Source organism: Macaca nemestrina, chromosome 9, assembly GCF_043159975.1.
Source record: "Macaca nemestrina isolate mMacNem1 chromosome 9, mMacNem.hap1, whole genome shotgun sequence".
NCBI classification, from domain to species: Eukaryota; Metazoa; Chordata; class Mammalia; order Primates; family Cercopithecidae; genus Macaca; species Macaca nemestrina.
This window is the reverse complement of record NC_092133.1, coordinates 16,157,650-16,175,524: the sequence shown is the minus strand read 5'-3', so window position 1 is coordinate 16,175,524 and position 17,875 is coordinate 16,157,650. Positions and strand designations below refer to the sequence as shown.

At 54.7% G+C, this 17,875-nt stretch overlaps 1 protein-coding gene and 1 long non-coding RNA gene across 3 annotated transcripts in view; one reads left to right on the top strand and one right to left on the bottom strand.

Moving 5' to 3' along the window:
- The window catches only part of LOC105467496 (uncharacterized), a 56,614-nt gene extending 46,749 nt beyond the window's left edge, over positions 1-9,865 (bottom strand). The window contains exon 1 of the long non-coding RNA XR_978927.3: positions 9,577-9,865. This is a non-coding gene — a long non-coding RNA (uncharacterized lncRNA). The remainder of the gene's footprint in view (positions 1-9,576) is intronic.
- A 221-nt stretch (positions 9,866-10,086) lies between these two features.
- On the top strand, positions 10,087-17,027 carry LOC105467505 (empty spiracles homeobox 2). 2 transcript variants are annotated; one of them, XM_011717134.2, is made up of 3 exons: positions 10,087-11,157; positions 13,116-13,300; positions 15,549-17,027. In XM_011717134.2, the coding sequence occupies exons 1-3, from the start codon at positions 10,752-10,754 to the stop codon at positions 15,714-15,716; spliced, it is 759 nt and encodes a 252-aa protein (XP_011715436.1). In that variant the 5' UTR covers positions 10,087-10,751; the 3' UTR covers positions 15,717-17,027. The 2 variants fall into 2 exon arrangements, with proteins under 2 accessions (XP_011715436.1, XP_011715443.1); XM_011717141.2 differs by lacking the exon at positions 13,116-13,300 and having other exon boundaries at positions 10,147-11,157.
- The last annotated feature ends 848 nt before the right edge of the window (positions 17,028-17,875 follow it).

Sequence of the window (17,875 nt, the reverse complement as noted above, 5' to 3'; positions counted from 1 at the left end):
AAACTGCCTGTTCCAGGTTTTAGCCAAGTTTCTTTGTTTTGTTCTACAAGATGTTCACCAGGTAACCGTTGTGGGGGGGGGGGGGTTGCTTTTGAGAAATAAACAGCCCATGGCATCCTGACAGTCTCCTCTCCCTCTTGCCCCTTCGCTGAGCCTACCCTCCCCACCTCCCCACCCCAATTTCCTTCCCCAACTCCCAAGTCTCTGAGTTAGCAGCCTCCTGTTTATTAAGCTGTAAAGTTAGGATGGTTCTCATTTCTGATCTTTTCGTTGGCTACACCTGACTTCGTCTCTTTTTTGCTTTTTCCCCCCACCTCCCTAAACTAAATCACTTGCGCGGTTCTTGCCTTTTAACGGAGGGATAACGTCAGGACATCTGAAATTCCGACTTTATTTTCCTCCAGCACACCTGGCCCCTGCCCTCCAACGGGAACTCCCGTCTGCTTGCTTATTTTAGCTCTCAATTGGTATTAAAAGCAGACTGTAGTTGGGACCATCTGATCTGTAAACGATGCAAGCCCCGACAGCTTTTCCTAGTCCGGGGTCGGGGCGGGCGGCCGCGAGCTGGAGCAGAGGACCTGCGGGAGCCCACGCAGCGCCTCCGCTCTGCCAGGCCCGCCCGCATCGTGCACCTAGGCTGGAGCCCCGCAGTTTGTCGTCTGCAGCCGGGAACCCAAGGTGAAAGGCTTCCGCTGAGCTCCCTGACGCCTCAGCGGAGCATATGCTGCACTCCTCACATTCATTTTTAATTTATGACATCAGTTTAGGGATCACTAGAGCCTCCAAACGGCTTCTCTCAAAACCAAAACAACCACCATAACACAAGCGAGGACAGGAGACGGCCACGGAGTCCAGAACATCGGCTCCTCTGTCCCCGGGGAATAAACATTTGGAAAATCACTTTCCAATGGGGACCTGCTGTCCCTCACGGCAGCTACCTTCCCCCCAGCCTTGTCCTGGAGCTGACAGTGGATCCCAGGGTATTTTGCTATAAAGACATAGCTGGTCTCAAAGTGGCTTCGATTAGGACTTTATAAAGTTACATTAAAATGATCAAATGCGTACTTGCAGGAAGATTAAAGGCTCTCCCAAATACATTTACACACACACACACACATCTAGAATTGTATACAACATACATTGTATAATATATAAAACATTATGTTAGATAAGTAGTATAACAATATTATATAGGAACTGGATGTTAAATATTATGATATGAAACCACATCATACATATTATATGTTGAACAGTATATAATACAAACGGACCATCTATGTTATAGATGGTATATACGAGACAACATGTCCTCTGAAATAGCCCAGGTGCCGATCTCCTTGTCGCCAAGCACCAACTCAGTACAAGGCGCTGGAAGGGAAGGAGCGAAGCGCATCAGGGTCTCCCCATAGTGATGCAGTCACCCCAGCCCTCACCCTATCCCAGTTCCCCACACGCCCACGTGTCTTTGGGGTGGATGAAAAGATCTCAAACGACCAGCTCCTCATTGGGATAAAGTAGTGAAAAGATGATCTCTGATAGAGGTCAAACTCCAAATGGGAGGAGGGCGCAAATTCTGTAAATGACACCCGAGGGCACACTCACCAGGTTCACTGCAAGCCCTGAGCGTTTTGCGTTTGGTGCCCCAAGTGTAAATCTAAGTATTCTGTCTCCGACACGTAAAACAACTTAAAGTGCCATTTTCCAACGGAGGCATTTAGAAGCAATTTGAAAATTGAAACGAATCTTTATATGCAAGACTGGAACGTTCCAGAGGCCCTTTAAAGCTGCGGTTAGCAAGGCAGTTAGGGAACTCAATGATGGGCTGCAAGGAGACGATTGAACGCACAGCCAAATGCACAGTTAGAAATTTGATATTAAACACGCTCTCGCAAGTAATGCAGTTTAATGATAATTGCTGCGTGTTTACTCTTCACTGGCAGGGGAAATAGAAGAAACATTTTGACAGAAAAGTTACCCTAAAGAGTTACACTGTTTACAAGGGGAAAATATCTCAGTGGCCGCTGCTGGCTTACTAGCAACCCAAAACAGTGTGTGGGGGCATTAGTTTTCCTCCAGAGCTACCGAGAAGGGGAAACCCAACATCAAGTGTCTGGCAGATGGGAGTGTGTGTTAAGTGAGGGCTGTTTTCGTTGGGAACGCACAGCACAGCTCCCTTCCTCCGAGCCACCTCCAGACCCCTCGGCCCTCCCACGACCCCCAGTTCCCGGGTCCGAGGTTCTGGGCCAGCGGCGGCCAGCGCGCCGCGCGAGCAGCTTTTATTCGCAGTCTCTTTAACTCGCCCTTTCCGGTTCTCTTCCCTTCGAGCGCCCTGCCCCGGAGTGTTAGACAAGCCCTGTTGTCTGTGAGCTCTCACCTCAGAGTCAATATTATCTCAGATGGGCACAATAGACTGGAATGAAAAGCTAATATTGAATCAATGCTGTCCCTGTCCGCGCCGCCGCGATGCCACCCTTTGTTGCGCACGCTACCCCGGCAAGCTGCTGGCGGCCGGGGCTAAGCGGAGGGCGGCGGCGGTCGGGCCTCTCCCGGTCCCCGCCAGGGGTGGGAGGACACTTCGGACCCAGCGTAGAGGAGGCCTCCGAGGCCCAAGCCGGCTTCGGCTGCTGCGGGTCCCCAGAGGCTCCCTCGGGCCTCACTCGCGGCCTCTCCTCCAGACGCCAGGGGCCTGCCACAAAGCCGAGGGCTCCGCATGGCCGTGGGAGAAGCCGGGTGCACGGAGCCTCCCCGCGCCCAGACGCCGAGGGGATGCAAACAGGAGAGCCAGGCCTGGGATGGCCAACCTCCAGGCCCGAGGGGCCCCAGAATATGCGTGTGGCCGGGGGAGGGGGTAGCTGTAGGGGCCGGAACCAGAGGATTCCTTCGCTCTGCCCTGGGGGCCGGGCCCCAGGAGTTGCAGCAGAGCCTGTCTGTAATTAGGGTCTCCTGGTCCAGCAAAGCTGCGGTACTCCTAGAGAGAGTTGGGGTCTTCGAAGGGCATGCGATGGGGTCGTGGTCGCATCAGTGGTCGTGGTCAGACCCTTGTGAGCCCCTTCGGAAGCTCCTAGTCCCTGTCCATTCTTCTGTCCCCCAGCTCTCTCCGCGCAGGCCGGGCAGAGCCGGGGAAGCAGAAGATGCTAGACAAGGGGTCTTGGGGCCGCCTCGCTGGCTGCGGTTGGAAGCACCAGTTTTCCTGCCCGCTGGCGCAGGCGCTGCTCTGTGGCCACCAGCAGAGGTTTCCCGGCCGCTGTGAGTCGCTCACGCGAACGACGTGGGGATACAGGGCACACGGAGTCTCAGCCGCCGCCACGCAGCGCCTGCCCTGCCCGCGCTTCCGTTCACTGGCAGCTGCGAGGCCACTAACCACCCTCCTCCCTCCAGTCCTAAACTCGGGGCTGGAGTCCGCAGGAGCTAAATCAGGAAGAAAAAAAGGGCAGGGCCTGAGGCCCGGAAGAGCGGCCTGGAGGACAAGGGTGACCGGGTGCATAAGAGGCAAGAGCCAGAGTGACATTAAGTGGGGCCGCCCGGGCGAACCTTGCTGCTTGCACCCCAGCCCACCTGCAGGGCACTCTTCCCTGCCTTTTCCCCTTGGCTTGAGTGCGAGAGGCTGATTCCTGTGGGCGGGGAGGAGAGGGTGGTCTTCCTAGGGCTCCTAGTGAAGTGAGCACTGCACCCATGGCTAGGAGGTGGGGGTGCCCCGAGTGACTTTTGTAACTTCCCTAAGCCTCAGTTTTCTCATCTGAAAAGTGGGTATCATGACTGTTTCCCTAACTCACCACACCAGATTGTGATGTTCACTGAGATCATGGGCTTGAGCACACATACTTAAACAAAAATGCTAAAACTCGATACAGGTGAGAGGAATTGTTAGCCTTCTTGTAAGTCTTGCCCCAATCTTCCCCACGTTTCAAGGAGGGCCGCAGAGTCCAAAAGAAGAAACCTACAGTTTCCTTTTTTTCCTCAGATGGCAGGATTTCCTCTTCAAGTCCAAGCCCAGCCCCCACATCCAGAAAATGGGGAAATACTAAAGGAAGAGACGATTAAGTCCCTGAGAGAGGGGCTCCTGGGACGCCAGCGTTTCAGAAGTAGCATAGGCTCCTAGATGGACGCTGACAAACCCAAGGAGCGCCTTACATTGTCGGGCAAGGACCAGACTCCAAGTTAAAAGACCGGCCGGGCCATCAGTGGCAGAGAGCAGAGCCTCAAACACGAAAAGCCAGAAAGTGCTGCAGAGGCGTGGAAGGTGCGCCCCGCTTCCGCTCCCCATGCTGGTCCTCTGGGAGCCCAGGAGCCCGTGCACGCTCTGGTGGGCTCATAGTTTGTAGCTTTGGAGGCGATGGGAAGGATTTGCCACGCTCCCACCCACCCCCTATCCCGAGAGAGTGCAAGGGAGATGCAACTGTCTTTACCCCTATCCCCGGCAGGCGCCCCGAACTAGAGTGTACTTGTTTCCAGCTCCTGCACCACCGTCTGTGTGTACGTCTGTCGGTCCCCCTCAGTTCTTGCTTGGTCCTAGGCTTTCATTTGAAGGCAGCTGAGGGAGAAAGAAACTGGCTCTGTTTCCTCGCTTTCAATAATGAATCGAGACAGCGTGTGTGTGGTGAGGGAGTGACGAGTTTCAACGTGATGAAGGAGATAAAACCCGACGGCGGGGTCCTGCCGGTGGCTTCATGCGTCACTGAAACGTTGGGTCTCAAAACGGATAGATCTCCGGAGACGCAGACGTTCGCGCGGATGTCCAGAGGAGGACAGCGCCCCTGCAGCCACCCGCGGAGGCCAGGGCCAGGGTCAAGACCCTGCCGCAAGGGCTCGGAGCTCCAAACAGTTATGCTGAGGGCGCCGCTCCCAGGCCGCCTTCCTATGACACGGGTTTCCAGTGAAGCCCAAGCGTATTCCACGGCCTCACATCACCAGAGGAGCCAGGCTGCCCCGGGACGGATGGGGTACGCGCGCTCCGAGAGGAATGGGAGAGTCATCAGAACCCCGTCGCGGCGGCCCAACGTGCGCTGCTAGGAGTGTGTAGTAATTAATCGCCACCCCTGCCAAAACCAAGGACCCCCTGTGTCGGGCGTCCTCCGCCTGCCGCGAGGGGGCGCGGATATGAGAGAGTCGCACCCCGGGACCCCAGCTCTTCCGACTCCACCCCAGGCGGGGTCCGCGCAGGCCGTCCCAGGCCTGTTCTCTGAACCACCAGGGTCAGGCCGGGAGATATGGGACCTCAGGCATGGAATTGTGGCTGCACAGGTGATCACGGCTTCCTAGTCCTTCTTAGAGCAGAACCTGTCCCATCCCAGCCCCTCTCTGCGCTCCCTTCGGAAGGAAGCCGGACTCCTACTGGAGCTGGAATTCCTGTCAAGCCAAGATCTGGAGCTGAGGGAGGCAGGAGGGACTCACTTCCAAGCCGCCCGGGCTCCTCTGTAGCCAGTGAGCCTCCTTTGACCCCTCCGCTGGCCTGGATGACGGCCTAGGCGAGACCTTGGCAATGCGGCGCAACCCCGCACTCTCCCGCCCTCGGGCTCGGGGGCTCGGTGGGTATCGCGCCCGCGCCCAGCCCTCGCCACTAGGCGCCGCTGCGCGCACGTCAATCGGGGCCCCGGGCCGCTGCGCCCGCCTGGCGAGAGGCCTCTAGGGAAGACGCCAGAAAGGGATTTGTCGTAATAATTTAAAAAAAATGTTTTTAGGGCATTAATTATACTTTTCGTTTTCTCACCGCCACCCTACGCGTTCGGAGAGGCCGGCGTGACTGGGGATCTCAGTGGGTTGGAGGAATTCTTAACGCCCCCCAGGCCTTTCCAACTTGGGACACCATTAGTGCGCCTTGGACTGGGAAAGGGCTCGCCCTTCACGGGCGTCGGTGAGATCCACGGCCCGCCGCGGGAGCACAGGACGGGCTCAGCGTGCTGGCTCAACGTGAGGACCCGAACCTTGGCGATCAGGGACCAAGACTTGGCAGAGTGCAGTGGGTAGGTTCCACGGCACAAGGCCATGACCTAGCAATAACTAAAATGTGATGAACGCTAACAGTGTGCTAAATATTAGCTCACTCACTCCTCTCAACAACCGTTAACACATTGCTATTTCCTTTTGGCAGATGAGTCAACCATGGCTCAAGAAGGTGAAAGTCACATAGGTGGCGACCCCAGACAGCTCCCACACACCTATTCTCAGTTGCAGGAGGCCATGCACCCACCCCAGGTACCTCACAGGCCTAGCACGGAGCGCAGCGATGGAGAAGCACTGCCCTTTGCTCCTTTGAAGTCCCTAGTTCATTATGTGCCAGACACTGTCTAAGCACTTAGCTTTGTTTATGTCATTGAACAAACCCAAAGCAAAGGTACTATTATTTATTCCCATTTCAGAGAAGAGGAAACAGAGGCACAGAGAAGTTAGGTAACTTACCCAAGGTCACACACTTAAGCTGTAAATGCAAGTCTCTCATCTTGGGGGATGGGGGCAGGTGTATTAAAGTATAATTACATATAGTAAAACTCACCCTTTGTAATGTACGGTTCTGTGAGTTTTGAAAAACATATAGAATCATATAAATACCACCACAATCAGGAAGTAGGATAGTTCTATCATCCTCCAAAACAAGTCGAGTGCTACTCCGACTACATTGGCTGTATTTTTACATATGACAAAATGAGGTCGGGAGGTTTCCATGTTGCCCAAGGTCATTCAGTGACAGATTCGGAATTAGAACGTTTGAATGTGTCTGCTAGTCCAGCTACCTGCAAAGGTAGATTCCTCAGTCTACAGAGCCCAAGAGGCAGCAGTGGCTTGGGGCACACATAGGACAGAGGGAGGAAGCCCCTTGCTCTAAGCTGGAGCCTCAGAAATCCCCACATCTCCCACTCCACGCAGGGCTACTTAACCAAACACCCACTCCATGGGCAGCTAAGGAACAAAGGTGGTCGTATTCTGCAAGGCCTAAATCCACAAGTAAAGTTGAGCAGCAGGGCAGCTGTGCCATCTAGGAGCTCAGAGTCCAGTCCAGACCACAGTGCCCAGTGCCCTGGCACGCCTCCACTGGCCACTCTGGTTAATGAGTTACTATCCTAGTTAATTTCCCTGCACATTGGGGCTAGACCCCATGAACCTTCCTGGGCTCCTCAGGCCAAGTGCATGAATTAGCATAGATTACCCAGCTTCTGGGGTTCCGAACTGCCCGACTCACTAGAAACCCACTTCTCCTTCAAGGGGCTGGAGAGCAGCTTGGGTCTAGTAGCACTTGGAGCAGAGGAACTAGCATGCCCCGCTGCCTTCAGGAAGGGGGACACCAGACCTCAGACCCCGCTTCCCCTTTACCCATGCCTACCTGTTGGCTAGCTAGAGCCCTTGGGGTAAACCTGGCCACAGAAGGACAGTTTATAAAAGGCGGGTGGCCCACAGAGGATGCCAACTGACTAAAGTGGGGACTGTGTAGCACTCTACCCTCTACTACAGCCAAATGTCCCTGCCTGGGGCAGAAGGCTGAGGGGTCCGTCTCCAGTCCAACAATGTCCTGGTTAAGGGAATAATGACTGCACCTTAGCACCCAGGGCTGCAAGTTTTAAAAGAGGGAAGGCACCCATCACCCTTATACATCGCAAACCATCTGGGTCTCAAACCATCTATCTCCCAGACAAACTGGATTCCCCATGCCCTCAAGGTCAATGACTTTTATGCCCCCACCCAAGATCACTAAGGGTGGAGCTTTCAGTGGCTCCAGTTTGCAACCCCTGAGTCTCAGGCTGAATTTGGAGGGTCTGGCCTGAGGGCACTGCCAGAGCCTGGCCCTCCAGTCCTCCTTCTGAAGCTTGCATGAAAGGTGCCCTCTCCTGCTTGCCAGGATTCTGGATCCATAGTCTCCCTAAGCTGGGTGTTTGTTTCCAGCCTCAAAAACCCGAGGGCGGACCTCTAGCTCCACCCTGGGCTTACTGACTGGGCACAGCCAAAAGACCTCCCCACTCTGCCATGCCTTCAGGCTCCCTGCTGGCCTAGGAGAGGAGAGGCCTCTAACCCCACAGCCTAATTGAGAGAGAGATTTCCAAACTGCAGACAATATTTTGGGGGACAGTGGTCCAGGCCCAAGGGAGGTGCATCTTTAAATGCACCCCCACCCCAAGGGCTGGATTCAAAGCCCAGAATCTTTGGGCCTGGAAAAAGAGGAGGAGGAGAAAGCAAAGTCACCTGGAACTGACAGAGGGACAATACTGGGCCAGGACCCCAGCCCAGAGCTTCGAAGCCTAAGGGAGAAGGAGGTGTCTCCCACTGTAAGGGCAAAGCTGAGGCGCACACCTGTCTAGTGTGAAGATGTGTATGTATGTTCCCTGGGAAGGTGTGGAGTGGGGGCAACAAAGATGATCTCTGCCAGTTCCCCACGAATCTCTCTGGTGCCCTGACGACCCCAGAAAACACTGCTCCCAACTCCTCTCTTGCCTGGTTTCCCAAAAGAGGTTTTTGGACACCTGCCCCAACACAACATTTTATCTGGAATAAAGGAGTAATTGACACAAACATAAATATACAGTAGATGAAACCAAGGGAGGAAGCAGGTAGCTTGTCCTGAAACCTGTCCCCTCAACTATGCTTCTGGTGGCAGTGCAGCCTGGCTCACGGTGGACTTCATTCTTCTCCCCCCATTCCCATTGGCTTCTCCCAGGTCTCACGGCAACCTAGTCACCAAACACAGGCATTTCTGCATTCTTAGGAGAAATGACAGGGGCCTGAGAGTAATAGTTTTAAAGGACGCTAGACTTTTTTTTTTATTATTATCATTAATTGTAAACGTGCAAAATACCTGCTGGTACTTCACTTTAGAAGAATGTAATGGTAAAAAGAAAAAAAGGAAAAAAGAGGCGGCTGATGAATAGATAATAGATCTTTAACCACCAATAAACAGAGAGCAGCGCCAGCAGCCTGGGGATGTGATCATAATTATGCCGCCGCGCGAGCCAATGGGGACGAGGGAATTCGGTCCTAAAATCATCCCAAAACCGAAGGCGAGCTCGAAAATGCGGACACGGCCTGGGACCGGAGAAACGATCCATAATCCCTAGTTGCACTGGGTTTGCACAGCAACCCCCCCCTCCCCGGGACAACAGATGGCATAATAATAGAAATAATAATAATAAAATAATAGCATCCATAATAATAATAACATTGACCACAGTAACAAAAATAATTACGTCGGAACCATAATAGTACGGTAGCACCACATCAGGCTCTCCCCTGACCTCGGACTACCGCTCCCAGATATTCCAGAAGGAATTGTTTTGGGGAAGGAGGTGAGCACCCTCCCAGACAGAAAACGCTGGAGACCGTGGGGCGAGAGCGGGAGCGAGTTGGAAGCCCACTGCTTCAGCGGGGTCGGCAGCTCCCGGTCTCAACTCGCAAACGAACGAGCCGGGTCTAGACTCCCGAACGCACCGACCCTGGGACCTCGAGGCTAAGCGTGGTTGGTGGGGTGGGAGGACCCCGCACCCCCCACTCCAGGATCCCTCCTGGCCTAGGAAATCGCTGGGAGTTTTGCTAAGGGTGGGGATTGGTATAACCGAACAGCGCCTTTAGCCCAGGAATCAGCCCCCGCCCGCTTACCCTCGCGGTGCTCCTGGGACGATCCCAGTTCCCCCGACGCAGGGCCGCGTAAGGCAGCCGCGGCGGAGCGCTAGGCGAAAGGAATCTGTTTGTCCGTCTGTCCTACCAGCTTGGGCTCAGCAGGCTCCGGATTCAGGGGGCCGCAGCGGAGGCGGCGCCGGCCAGGGACTCTGCAGGGACCGGGGTGCCCCGGAGGGAGTGGTGCTGGTGGAGGAGGAGGCGGTGGCTGAGGGGGAGTAGGTGGGGAAAGAGGAGGAGGAAGAAGAGGAGGAGGAGGAAGAAGAGGAGGAGGAGGAAGAAGAGGAGGAGGAGAAGAAGAAACCGGAGGAAGAGGAGGAGGCGAAGGAGGAGGAGAAGCTGCAGCGGGCGCCGCAGGAGCGAGTGAGCTGGGAGCGAGGGGCGAAGGCGCGGAGAAGTCAGGCGGCCCGGCGGGCTGCGGCAGGCTCGGCCGAGGCGGCGGCGGCGCCGACTCCGTTCCACTCGGCCGGGATCCAGGCCTCCGGGTTCCCAGGCGCTCACCTCCCTCTGACGCACTTTAAAGAGTCTCCCCCCTTCCACCTCAGGGCGAGTAATAGCGACCAATCATCAAGCCATTTACCAGGCTTCGGAGGAAGCTGTTTATGTGATCCCCGCACTAATTAGGCTCATGAACTAACAAATCGTTTGCACAACTTGTGAAGAAGCGAACACTTCCATGGATTGTCCTTGGACTTAGGGCGCCCTGCCCGCCTTTTGCAGAGGAGAAAAAACTTTTTTTTTTTGCCTCCCCCGAGAACTTTCCCCCCTTCTCCCCCCTGCCTCTAACTCCGATCCCCCCACGCCATCTCGCCAAAAAAAAAAAAAAAAAAAAAAAAAGAAAGAAAAAAAAAAAGAAAAAAAAATTACCCCAATCCACGCCTGCAAATTCTTCTGGAAGGATTTTCCCCCCTCTCTTCAGGTTGGGCGCGTTTGGTGCAAGATTCTCTGGATCCTCGGCTTTGCCTCTCCCTCTCCCTCCCCCCTCCTTTCCTTTTTCCTTTCCTTTCCTTTCTTTCTTCCCTTCCTCCCCCCACCCCCACCCCAAACAAACGAGTCCCCAATTCTAGTCCGTCCTCGCCGCGGGCAGCGGGCGGCGGAGGCAGCGTGCGGCGGTCGCCGGGAGCTGGGAGCCCAGGGCGCCCGCTCCTCGGCGCAGCATGTTCCAGCCGGCGCCCAAGCGCTGCTTCACCATCGAGTCGCTGGTGGCCAAGGACAGTCCCCTGCCCGCCTCGCGCTCCGAGGACCCCATCCGTCCCGCGGCACTCAGCTACGCTAACTCCAGCCCCATAAATCCGTTCCTCAACGGCTTCCACTCGGCCGCAGCCGCCGCCGCCGGTAGGGGCGTCTACTCCAACCCGGACTTGGTGTTCGCCGAGGCGGTCTCGCACCCGCCCAACCCCGCCGTGCCAGTGCACCCGGTGCCGCCGCCGCACGCCCTGGCCGCCCACCCCCTACCCTCTTCGCACTCGCCACACCCCCTCTTCGCCTCGCAGCAGCGGGATCCGTCCACCTTCTACCCCTGGCTCATCCACCGCTACCGATATCTGGGTCATCGCTTCCAAGGTACGTGCCACGTCGCGGAACTGCAGAGCGCCGTTCCCGCCGCATCCTTTACTGCCCCCGGCCTGCTCCGGGTGGGCGCTTGGCAAGGCCTGGGCGGAGGTTTCTCCGGCTTGCGGGCCAGCGCGCCCTGTTGGGAAACTAGGCGGCGCGCGGCCGGTGGTGGTGTGGATCCCCAGTCTCCTAAGCTACGACCGGTTTGAAGTGATAGCCTGCGGTCTGCTTGACCCTTTGGGAAGGGGTGCGAATGGAGAAGTTGTCCCCCAGTGCGCTTGTATCCGAGCAGGCTGTGCGTGCCCGGCGCCGCGGGGCCCAGAGCCTGCGGGGTCCCCAGGCTCCTGGTACCATCGGCAATGCCCCCAACCGTCCTGGCTCCGAGGGGCGCGGACAGGACTCGGCCGCCAGGCTTGCTTTCGACTGCGTTCGACCCTGTTCACCACCCACTTTGCGCCCCTTCAGTCCAGACCCACCACTTCTTGGTCTTCCACCCTCTTCTGGAGGCGAGAGGACCCTCGCGCCCCCGGCGAAAAGTATGGGATTTGTTTTTTCTTTCCGGCTTTTCGGAGGCCTGGGGAGGGGCGGGAACCCGTGCGGGAGGAAAGCTCCAGGGCTCGGCGCTCTCGCCGCGACCTGCTTAATTGGGGCGCCGAGCAGCCACAGCGGGAAGGCAGGTTTGGTCTGGTTTTTGTTTTTCTTTCTTAAAAAAAAAAAAAAAAAAAGAACCTGGTCAGAAACTGTCTTAGAGGGAAATATCTGTTCGCGTGTTTTCATTTATTGAGATTTTTGACTTGTTTTTCTCTGGGTACGGGGTGGGAGGAGGAGAGTTACAACTTCAGAAAAAGGGATAGTTTACCGATCGGAGTCGGTGAAAAATCTACCTCCGGCGGCAGCCGATCAATACTCCAATACTCCGCGGCTTGTCCATTCATTAACCCATTGCGTTCCTGCCGGAGCCTAGAGTCGGGTAGATGTCACCCCCCTCCCCATATTTAAAAAAATCAAACTAAAGGAAGAAAAAAAAGAAAAACCTTTTACCCTTATTCCCGAACTAGATTTGCCCGCATCCTGCCTGGGCTGTCGGTTTGTTTTTCTTTGTTTGGGTTTTCGGTGAATCGATTTCCTATCCTAATGAGTGAACCCAAAACTCTGAGGCTTTGCTCGAAAAGTTTAGGGTTGCCCTTCCTCATTCTCTATCAGTCATGCTCATGGTCCCCCCACCAGACCCGGAGCCGCTGGGATCTTCCTGAGTTTCAGACTGTCCCGGCGGTGTCTGCAACTCGGTAACCCCCCCCCGCCCCGGGTTTCGATCTCTTCGCTCGCGTTTCTCTTCTAGTTCTCCGGAGCCGGGAGCCCCGGAGCCCAGTTCTCCAGAGGCAGCAGCGGCTGTAGCTGGGCGCACCCGCAGGCGAGATTTCTGTCCCGATCGGGCTGCAACGACTCGCTCCGCCTCTGTACTTTTCCGGAGGGGCAACAAAACAAATAATTAAAAAATAAATCTCCAAGAAAACTCTGGAGAGCAGCCCGCCGCCTTTCCACCCTGGGTCAAAGTTCCCCGAGAGGTTAGAAAGAAGAGAAAGTCGTTTCTTCGGGCTGTGGGCGCCAATCCCCCGGCCAGGCTCTGCGGCTCCCTCCCCTGCCCACAGCGCCCGGCGAGGAGGTGGCGAGGCCCGCGGCGCCAGGGCGGCTGCGGAGCCGGCCGAGGTCAGGAGCCTGGGGGACTGGTCCCGCCGGGGCAGCGGCTGGTTGGGTGCCGCACAGGTGGACATCCAGCGTTGCGGGCCGGGCAGCTGAGCCGGCGTTCCCTTCGTGAGCCCTTGGGAGGACCACCGACCCCCGCAGGTCGAGCGGCGCCAGCTATGCGAAGGCCCTGAGCGCGGTGACTGGCCAGCCCGGCTCGGGAGAAGTGCGCGGCTCGGGTCAGAGCAGCCCCCCTAATGGGATTTCTGCTGTGCTCCCCGCAGGGAACGACACTAGCCCCGAGAGTTTCCTTTTGCACAACGCGCTGGCCCGAAAGCCCAAGCGGATCCGAACCGCCTTCTCCCCGTCCCAGCTTCTAAGGCTGGAACACGCCTTTGAGAAGAATCACTACGTGGTGGGCGCCGAAAGGAAGCAGTTGGCACATAGCCTCAGCCTCACGGAAACTCAGGTGAGTGCGGCCCGGGCGCGAGGGACCCATCTGGGCGTGCGCCCCCACCCCAAATCTGGCTCTCAAGCACACCCATGAGCACGGAGCTCTGTGAGGGCCTTCCGCACAGGTCCTGGTAGCTGGTTCCACGCCTGGGCTCGGGATGTATGTCTCAAGGTGCTTGGCTTTGTTGGGTTCCAGAAAGGGGCTGTAAGTGCCAACCTGCCCCAGGTTCTGGGGAAACGCGCCGAGTTGTTTCTCTGTCCAGTTGGACATGTCCTGGCTAAGACATCCCTGCATTTCTGGTGAGACTTTTGGTGAGAGTATGAGGACCCTGCTGGGGTCCAGGAAGAGGGAGAGCACAGTGGGGTTTCTGGGTGTTTGGGGCTGGAGACTGGTAAGGACAGGATGTGGGTTAAAGATGAGTTCTGAGCGACTACCAGCCCATGGCTCACACCGTCGGCTCCAGTGACTTCGCTGAAGGAGATGGGCGATCAGAAGGTGGAGGGCAAGCGTCCTGTGTGTACTCTACATCAGAGAAATAAAGCTGGGAGGCTGCAGAGAGAGGGTCTGCCTCAGGGCACAGGCCTTCTGCACAGCAGGGTCCCTGGGCGGGCCTGGCTTGGGCTTATCCCAGGGTGGGGAGGGGGTTTAGGACTACAGTAGGCGCTACTGTACACGGAGCCGCAGGGTGGGGTCAAAGTTCCCAGCAAACAGTAACGTTTTTGGGCAGATTAAGTTGTAACACTTTTCCTGGGCAGCGCAGAGAGGTCGAGCCCTTTGTTTTAAAACATGTTCCCCACCCCAAAACCGAGGAGGGCCTGGCGGGTTTGTGCGGAGCCCGGCACAAGGCGCGGCCCGGCTGATTTCTCCTGGACAGCCGAGGCGGCGGTGGTCTTTGTCCGCCTCGCTGCCCACGCTGCCTGGAGTCTTTGTGTGCGTGTCAAGCCCCGAGCGCACCGACGCGCGCCTTGGGCCAGCGCCGGGGAGAAATGAACCGTCCTCCCCCTCAATTAGCAAACTCAAAGCAAATTAAATTCAGCCTTGTTCCCGCTCAGCTTTTTCACGGAGCACTTTGGGGGACTGAGGCTTTCCGGGAGAGCAAGACGGACCGACCAGCGGCCTCAAAGGAGGGAATGGAGTGGACCCCAGGGGTCCAGGGACTGGCACTGAGCTAGGGTACTGTTATCCAGATAGGATAGGAGTTGTGGGGAGATGGTATCAGAGGTGCAGTCTCTGCCATCTCCCTTACCTGTACCCCCCTGCTGGGAAGATTGGACCTTGTTACTGTCTGCTGGCTGAATGAGGTCCCACCACTCAGCTTTCCCAGGGGCCCATGGGATGGCAGCTGACTCCCACCTCATTGCTCCTAAGACCTCTCAGAGCCACTCTGGTTAGGCCCAGCCTCCAGCCCCACCCTGGTGGGAAGTGATGGGACTGGGGTCTGAGGCTGTGTGACCAACAGCCTGTTCCGGGGCTGCTTAGGAGGAGGGAAGAGGGAGCTTGCTGTCATCTCCCCTCCTCTTAGTTTCTCTCTTACTTTCCGTGTAACTGACGGTCTTTCAGAAGCTTTCAGTTTTGAACCCATTTTCCTAGCTATAAAGGTACAGCTGTGTTGGTCTGGAGGCCTGCACACTCCATGCCCCTCCTGGCCTCTTCCAGCCCTATCCCCTTCCTGCTCACCTGTGAGAATCCCCCGCAGGGAGGATGCAGCGCAGGCAAACCCTGATCGCCTACCCAGGGCCCCCGCCACGAAGAGAAGACGCTATATTTAGGAAACACTGCCCAGATCAGCAGAAAATAGAAAGCACATTGGGCCCTGAGGGAAGCTGCAGCAGCGGTGGACTGAGGTCTCCCTTGCACTGGCTTGCTGGAGGGAGTTAGGGACATGTCTCTTTTTATTTTTAATCACTTACTATTTTTGTAGGGGCTTCCCATGCTTTGCAAGGCTTTGCTCTCTGCGGGATATAGATGCCATGTGCAGGGCCAGGAGAGAGGGGACTCAGTGCACTGCGGGCCGCAGGGCCCTGGGGAAAGGCTCTTCAGGAAGGCTCAGAAGGGCAGGGAGCTGGGCTTCTTTTCCACCAGGCACTAAGGGCCCTGCTCCCTGAGGGCAGGCCTTGGGGAGGCTGGACCTTAGGACTTGCATCTGGGAGACTGGATCTTTGCTGAGTCTGGAACTGGAGTCTGGGCTGGGTGAAAGGATCAGGCACTTGATAGAAGGGTGCTCTGAAAGAACTAACGCACCCCATCGGCCTCTCACCCGCAGGTAAAAGTATGGTTTCAGAACCGAAGAACAAAGTTCAAAAGGCAGAAGCTGGAGGAAGAAGGCTCAGATTCGCAACAAAAGAAAAAAGGGACGCACCATATTAACCGGTGGAGAATCGCCACCAAGCAGGCGAGTCCGGAGGAAATAGATGTGACCTCAGATGATTAAAAACACAAACCTAACCCCACAGAAACGGACAACATGGAGCAAAAGAGAGACAGGGAGAGGTGGAGAAGGAAAAAAACCCTACAAAACAAAAACAGACCGCATACACGTTCACTGAGAAAGGGAGAGGGAATCGGAGGGAGCAGCAGCATGCCGCGAAGACTTTGGACAGCGAGGGCACAGGGTCCCAACCCGAGGCCGTGCCAAGATGGCAGAGGATGGAGGCTCCTTCATCAACAAGCGACCCTCGTCTAAAGAGGCAGCTGAGTGAGTGAGAGAGACAGAGAGAAGGAGAAAGAGGGAGGGAGGGAGAGAAAGAGAGGGTGAGAGAGAGAGCAAGAGCTGAACGTGCACTCTGACAAGGGGAGCTGTCAGTCAAACACCAAACCGGGAAGACAAGATGATTGGCAGGTATTCCGTTTATCACAGTCCACTTAAAAAATGATAATGATGATGATAAAAAGCACGACCCAACCAGGCACAGGACTTTTTTTTTTTTTTTTTGCACTTCGCTGTGTTCCCCCCATCTTTAAAAATAATTAGTAATAACAAATGAAAATTCCATGTCTAGCCCCATCCCACACCTGTTTCAAAACCTTGAAATGCATGTAGCAGTTGTTGGGCGAATGGTGTTTAAAGACCGAAATGAATTGTAATTTTCTTTTCGTTTTAAAGACAGGTTCTGTGTGCTTTTTATTTTGATTTTTTTCCCCAAGAAATGTGCAGTCTGTAAACAATTTTTGATACCTTCTGATGTCAAAGTGATTGTGCAAGCTAAATGAAGTAGGCTCAGCGATAGTGTCCTCTTACAGAGAAACGGGGAGCAGGATGACGGGGGGCTGGGGGTGGTGGGGGAGGGTGCCCACAAAAAGAGTCAGGACTTGTACTGGAAAAAAAAAACCCTAAATTAATTATATTTCTTGGACATTCCCTTTCCTAACATCCTGAGGCTTAAAACCCTGATGCAAACTTCTCCTTTTAGTGGTTGGAGAAATTGGCCGAGTTCAACCATTCACTGCAATGGCTATTCCAAACTTTAAATCTATCTATTGCAAAAACTGAAGGACTGTAGTTAGCGGGGATGATGTTAAGTGTGGCCAAGCACACGGCGGCAAGTTTTCAAGCACTGAGTTTCTATTCCAAGATCATAGACTTACTAAAGAGAGTGACAAATGCTTCCTTAATGTCTTCTATACCAGAATGTAAATATTTTTGTGTTTTGTGTTAATTTGTTAGAATTCTAACACACTATATACTTCCAAGAAGTATGTCAATGTCATATTTTGTCAATAAAGATTTATCAATATGCCCTCAGAGTAGTCGTCTTGGGAAATTGAAGTGGATCTTTAAAAATGTATCTCAGTAATTTGAGTGTGGTCCTTCCCCAACTAGGCTCAAGAAACCCAGGCTCCTCACCCACAAAAGGGCCACTTTGGTGGATTCTCAGGCATTTTAAAGAAAGATGAGGGTGGAGAAGGGAGAAGATTAGGAAAACTTAAGTCCTTCAGAAAAGGGATGGGAGAAAAGTTTTCCAACCAGACCTTTGCCCATTGTATGCCCTACTGAGGGAGTTTAGTTTGAACTTTGGGTTAAAATGCTTACTTCTCTTAACTTCTAGTTATTAAAAAAATACTGGACATGTAGTTGCACATTGAAGACTACTCTCCCAGAATATTGGGGAAAACATGTAGCAGAATCAGAATCTTGCAACTTCTAAACTTTCTGACTTTAAACCCCGAAGTACAAGTCTTACTTTTCCTTCCTTTCTTTCCTTCTCTCCCTGGCTCCAATCTGCCAAAGGTGATGGGCCGAGCCCAAGGGCCTCAGCAGCCTTATAAGGCAAGCGTTCCGAGAAACCTTCAACTCTTAATTTTAACATTAAAGAAAAAGTTGTAATCAGACTTGGAGGAAACTTAGCTTTTTTTCCCTCCCTCCTTCCCCCTTCTGGGGGTACGAGGTTGTTTTTGCATGCTTCATTTGCTTCTTATCCTGATAGGCTGCATTAATCAGTTTTATTTCCATTGATAGAGAAACCTCGTCTGTTCTGTTCGAGCTACAAAGCGTCCTGCGAGCTTTTGTGAAAGTGCAAATCAGTTTAAGCAATTATCATACCAGGAATATGAAGGGGAAAGAGGAGGCCTTGCCCAGTGGTCTCCTTTAAT

Bases quoted from the DNA above. Each gene is read 5' to 3' on its own strand.
- LOC105467505 (XM_011717134.2), top strand. From the start codon at position 10,752: ATGTTCCAGCCGGCGCCCAAGCGCTGCTTCACCATCGAGTCGCTGGTG. The intron at 11,158-13,115 runs GTACGTGCCACG...TGCTCCCCGCAG, and splicing joins TCTGGGTCATCGCTTCCAAG to GGAACGACACTAGCCCCGAG. The intron at 13,301-15,548 runs GTGAGTGCGGCC...TCTCACCCGCAG, and splicing joins TCAGCCTCACGGAAACTCAG to GTAAAAGTATGGTTTCAGAA.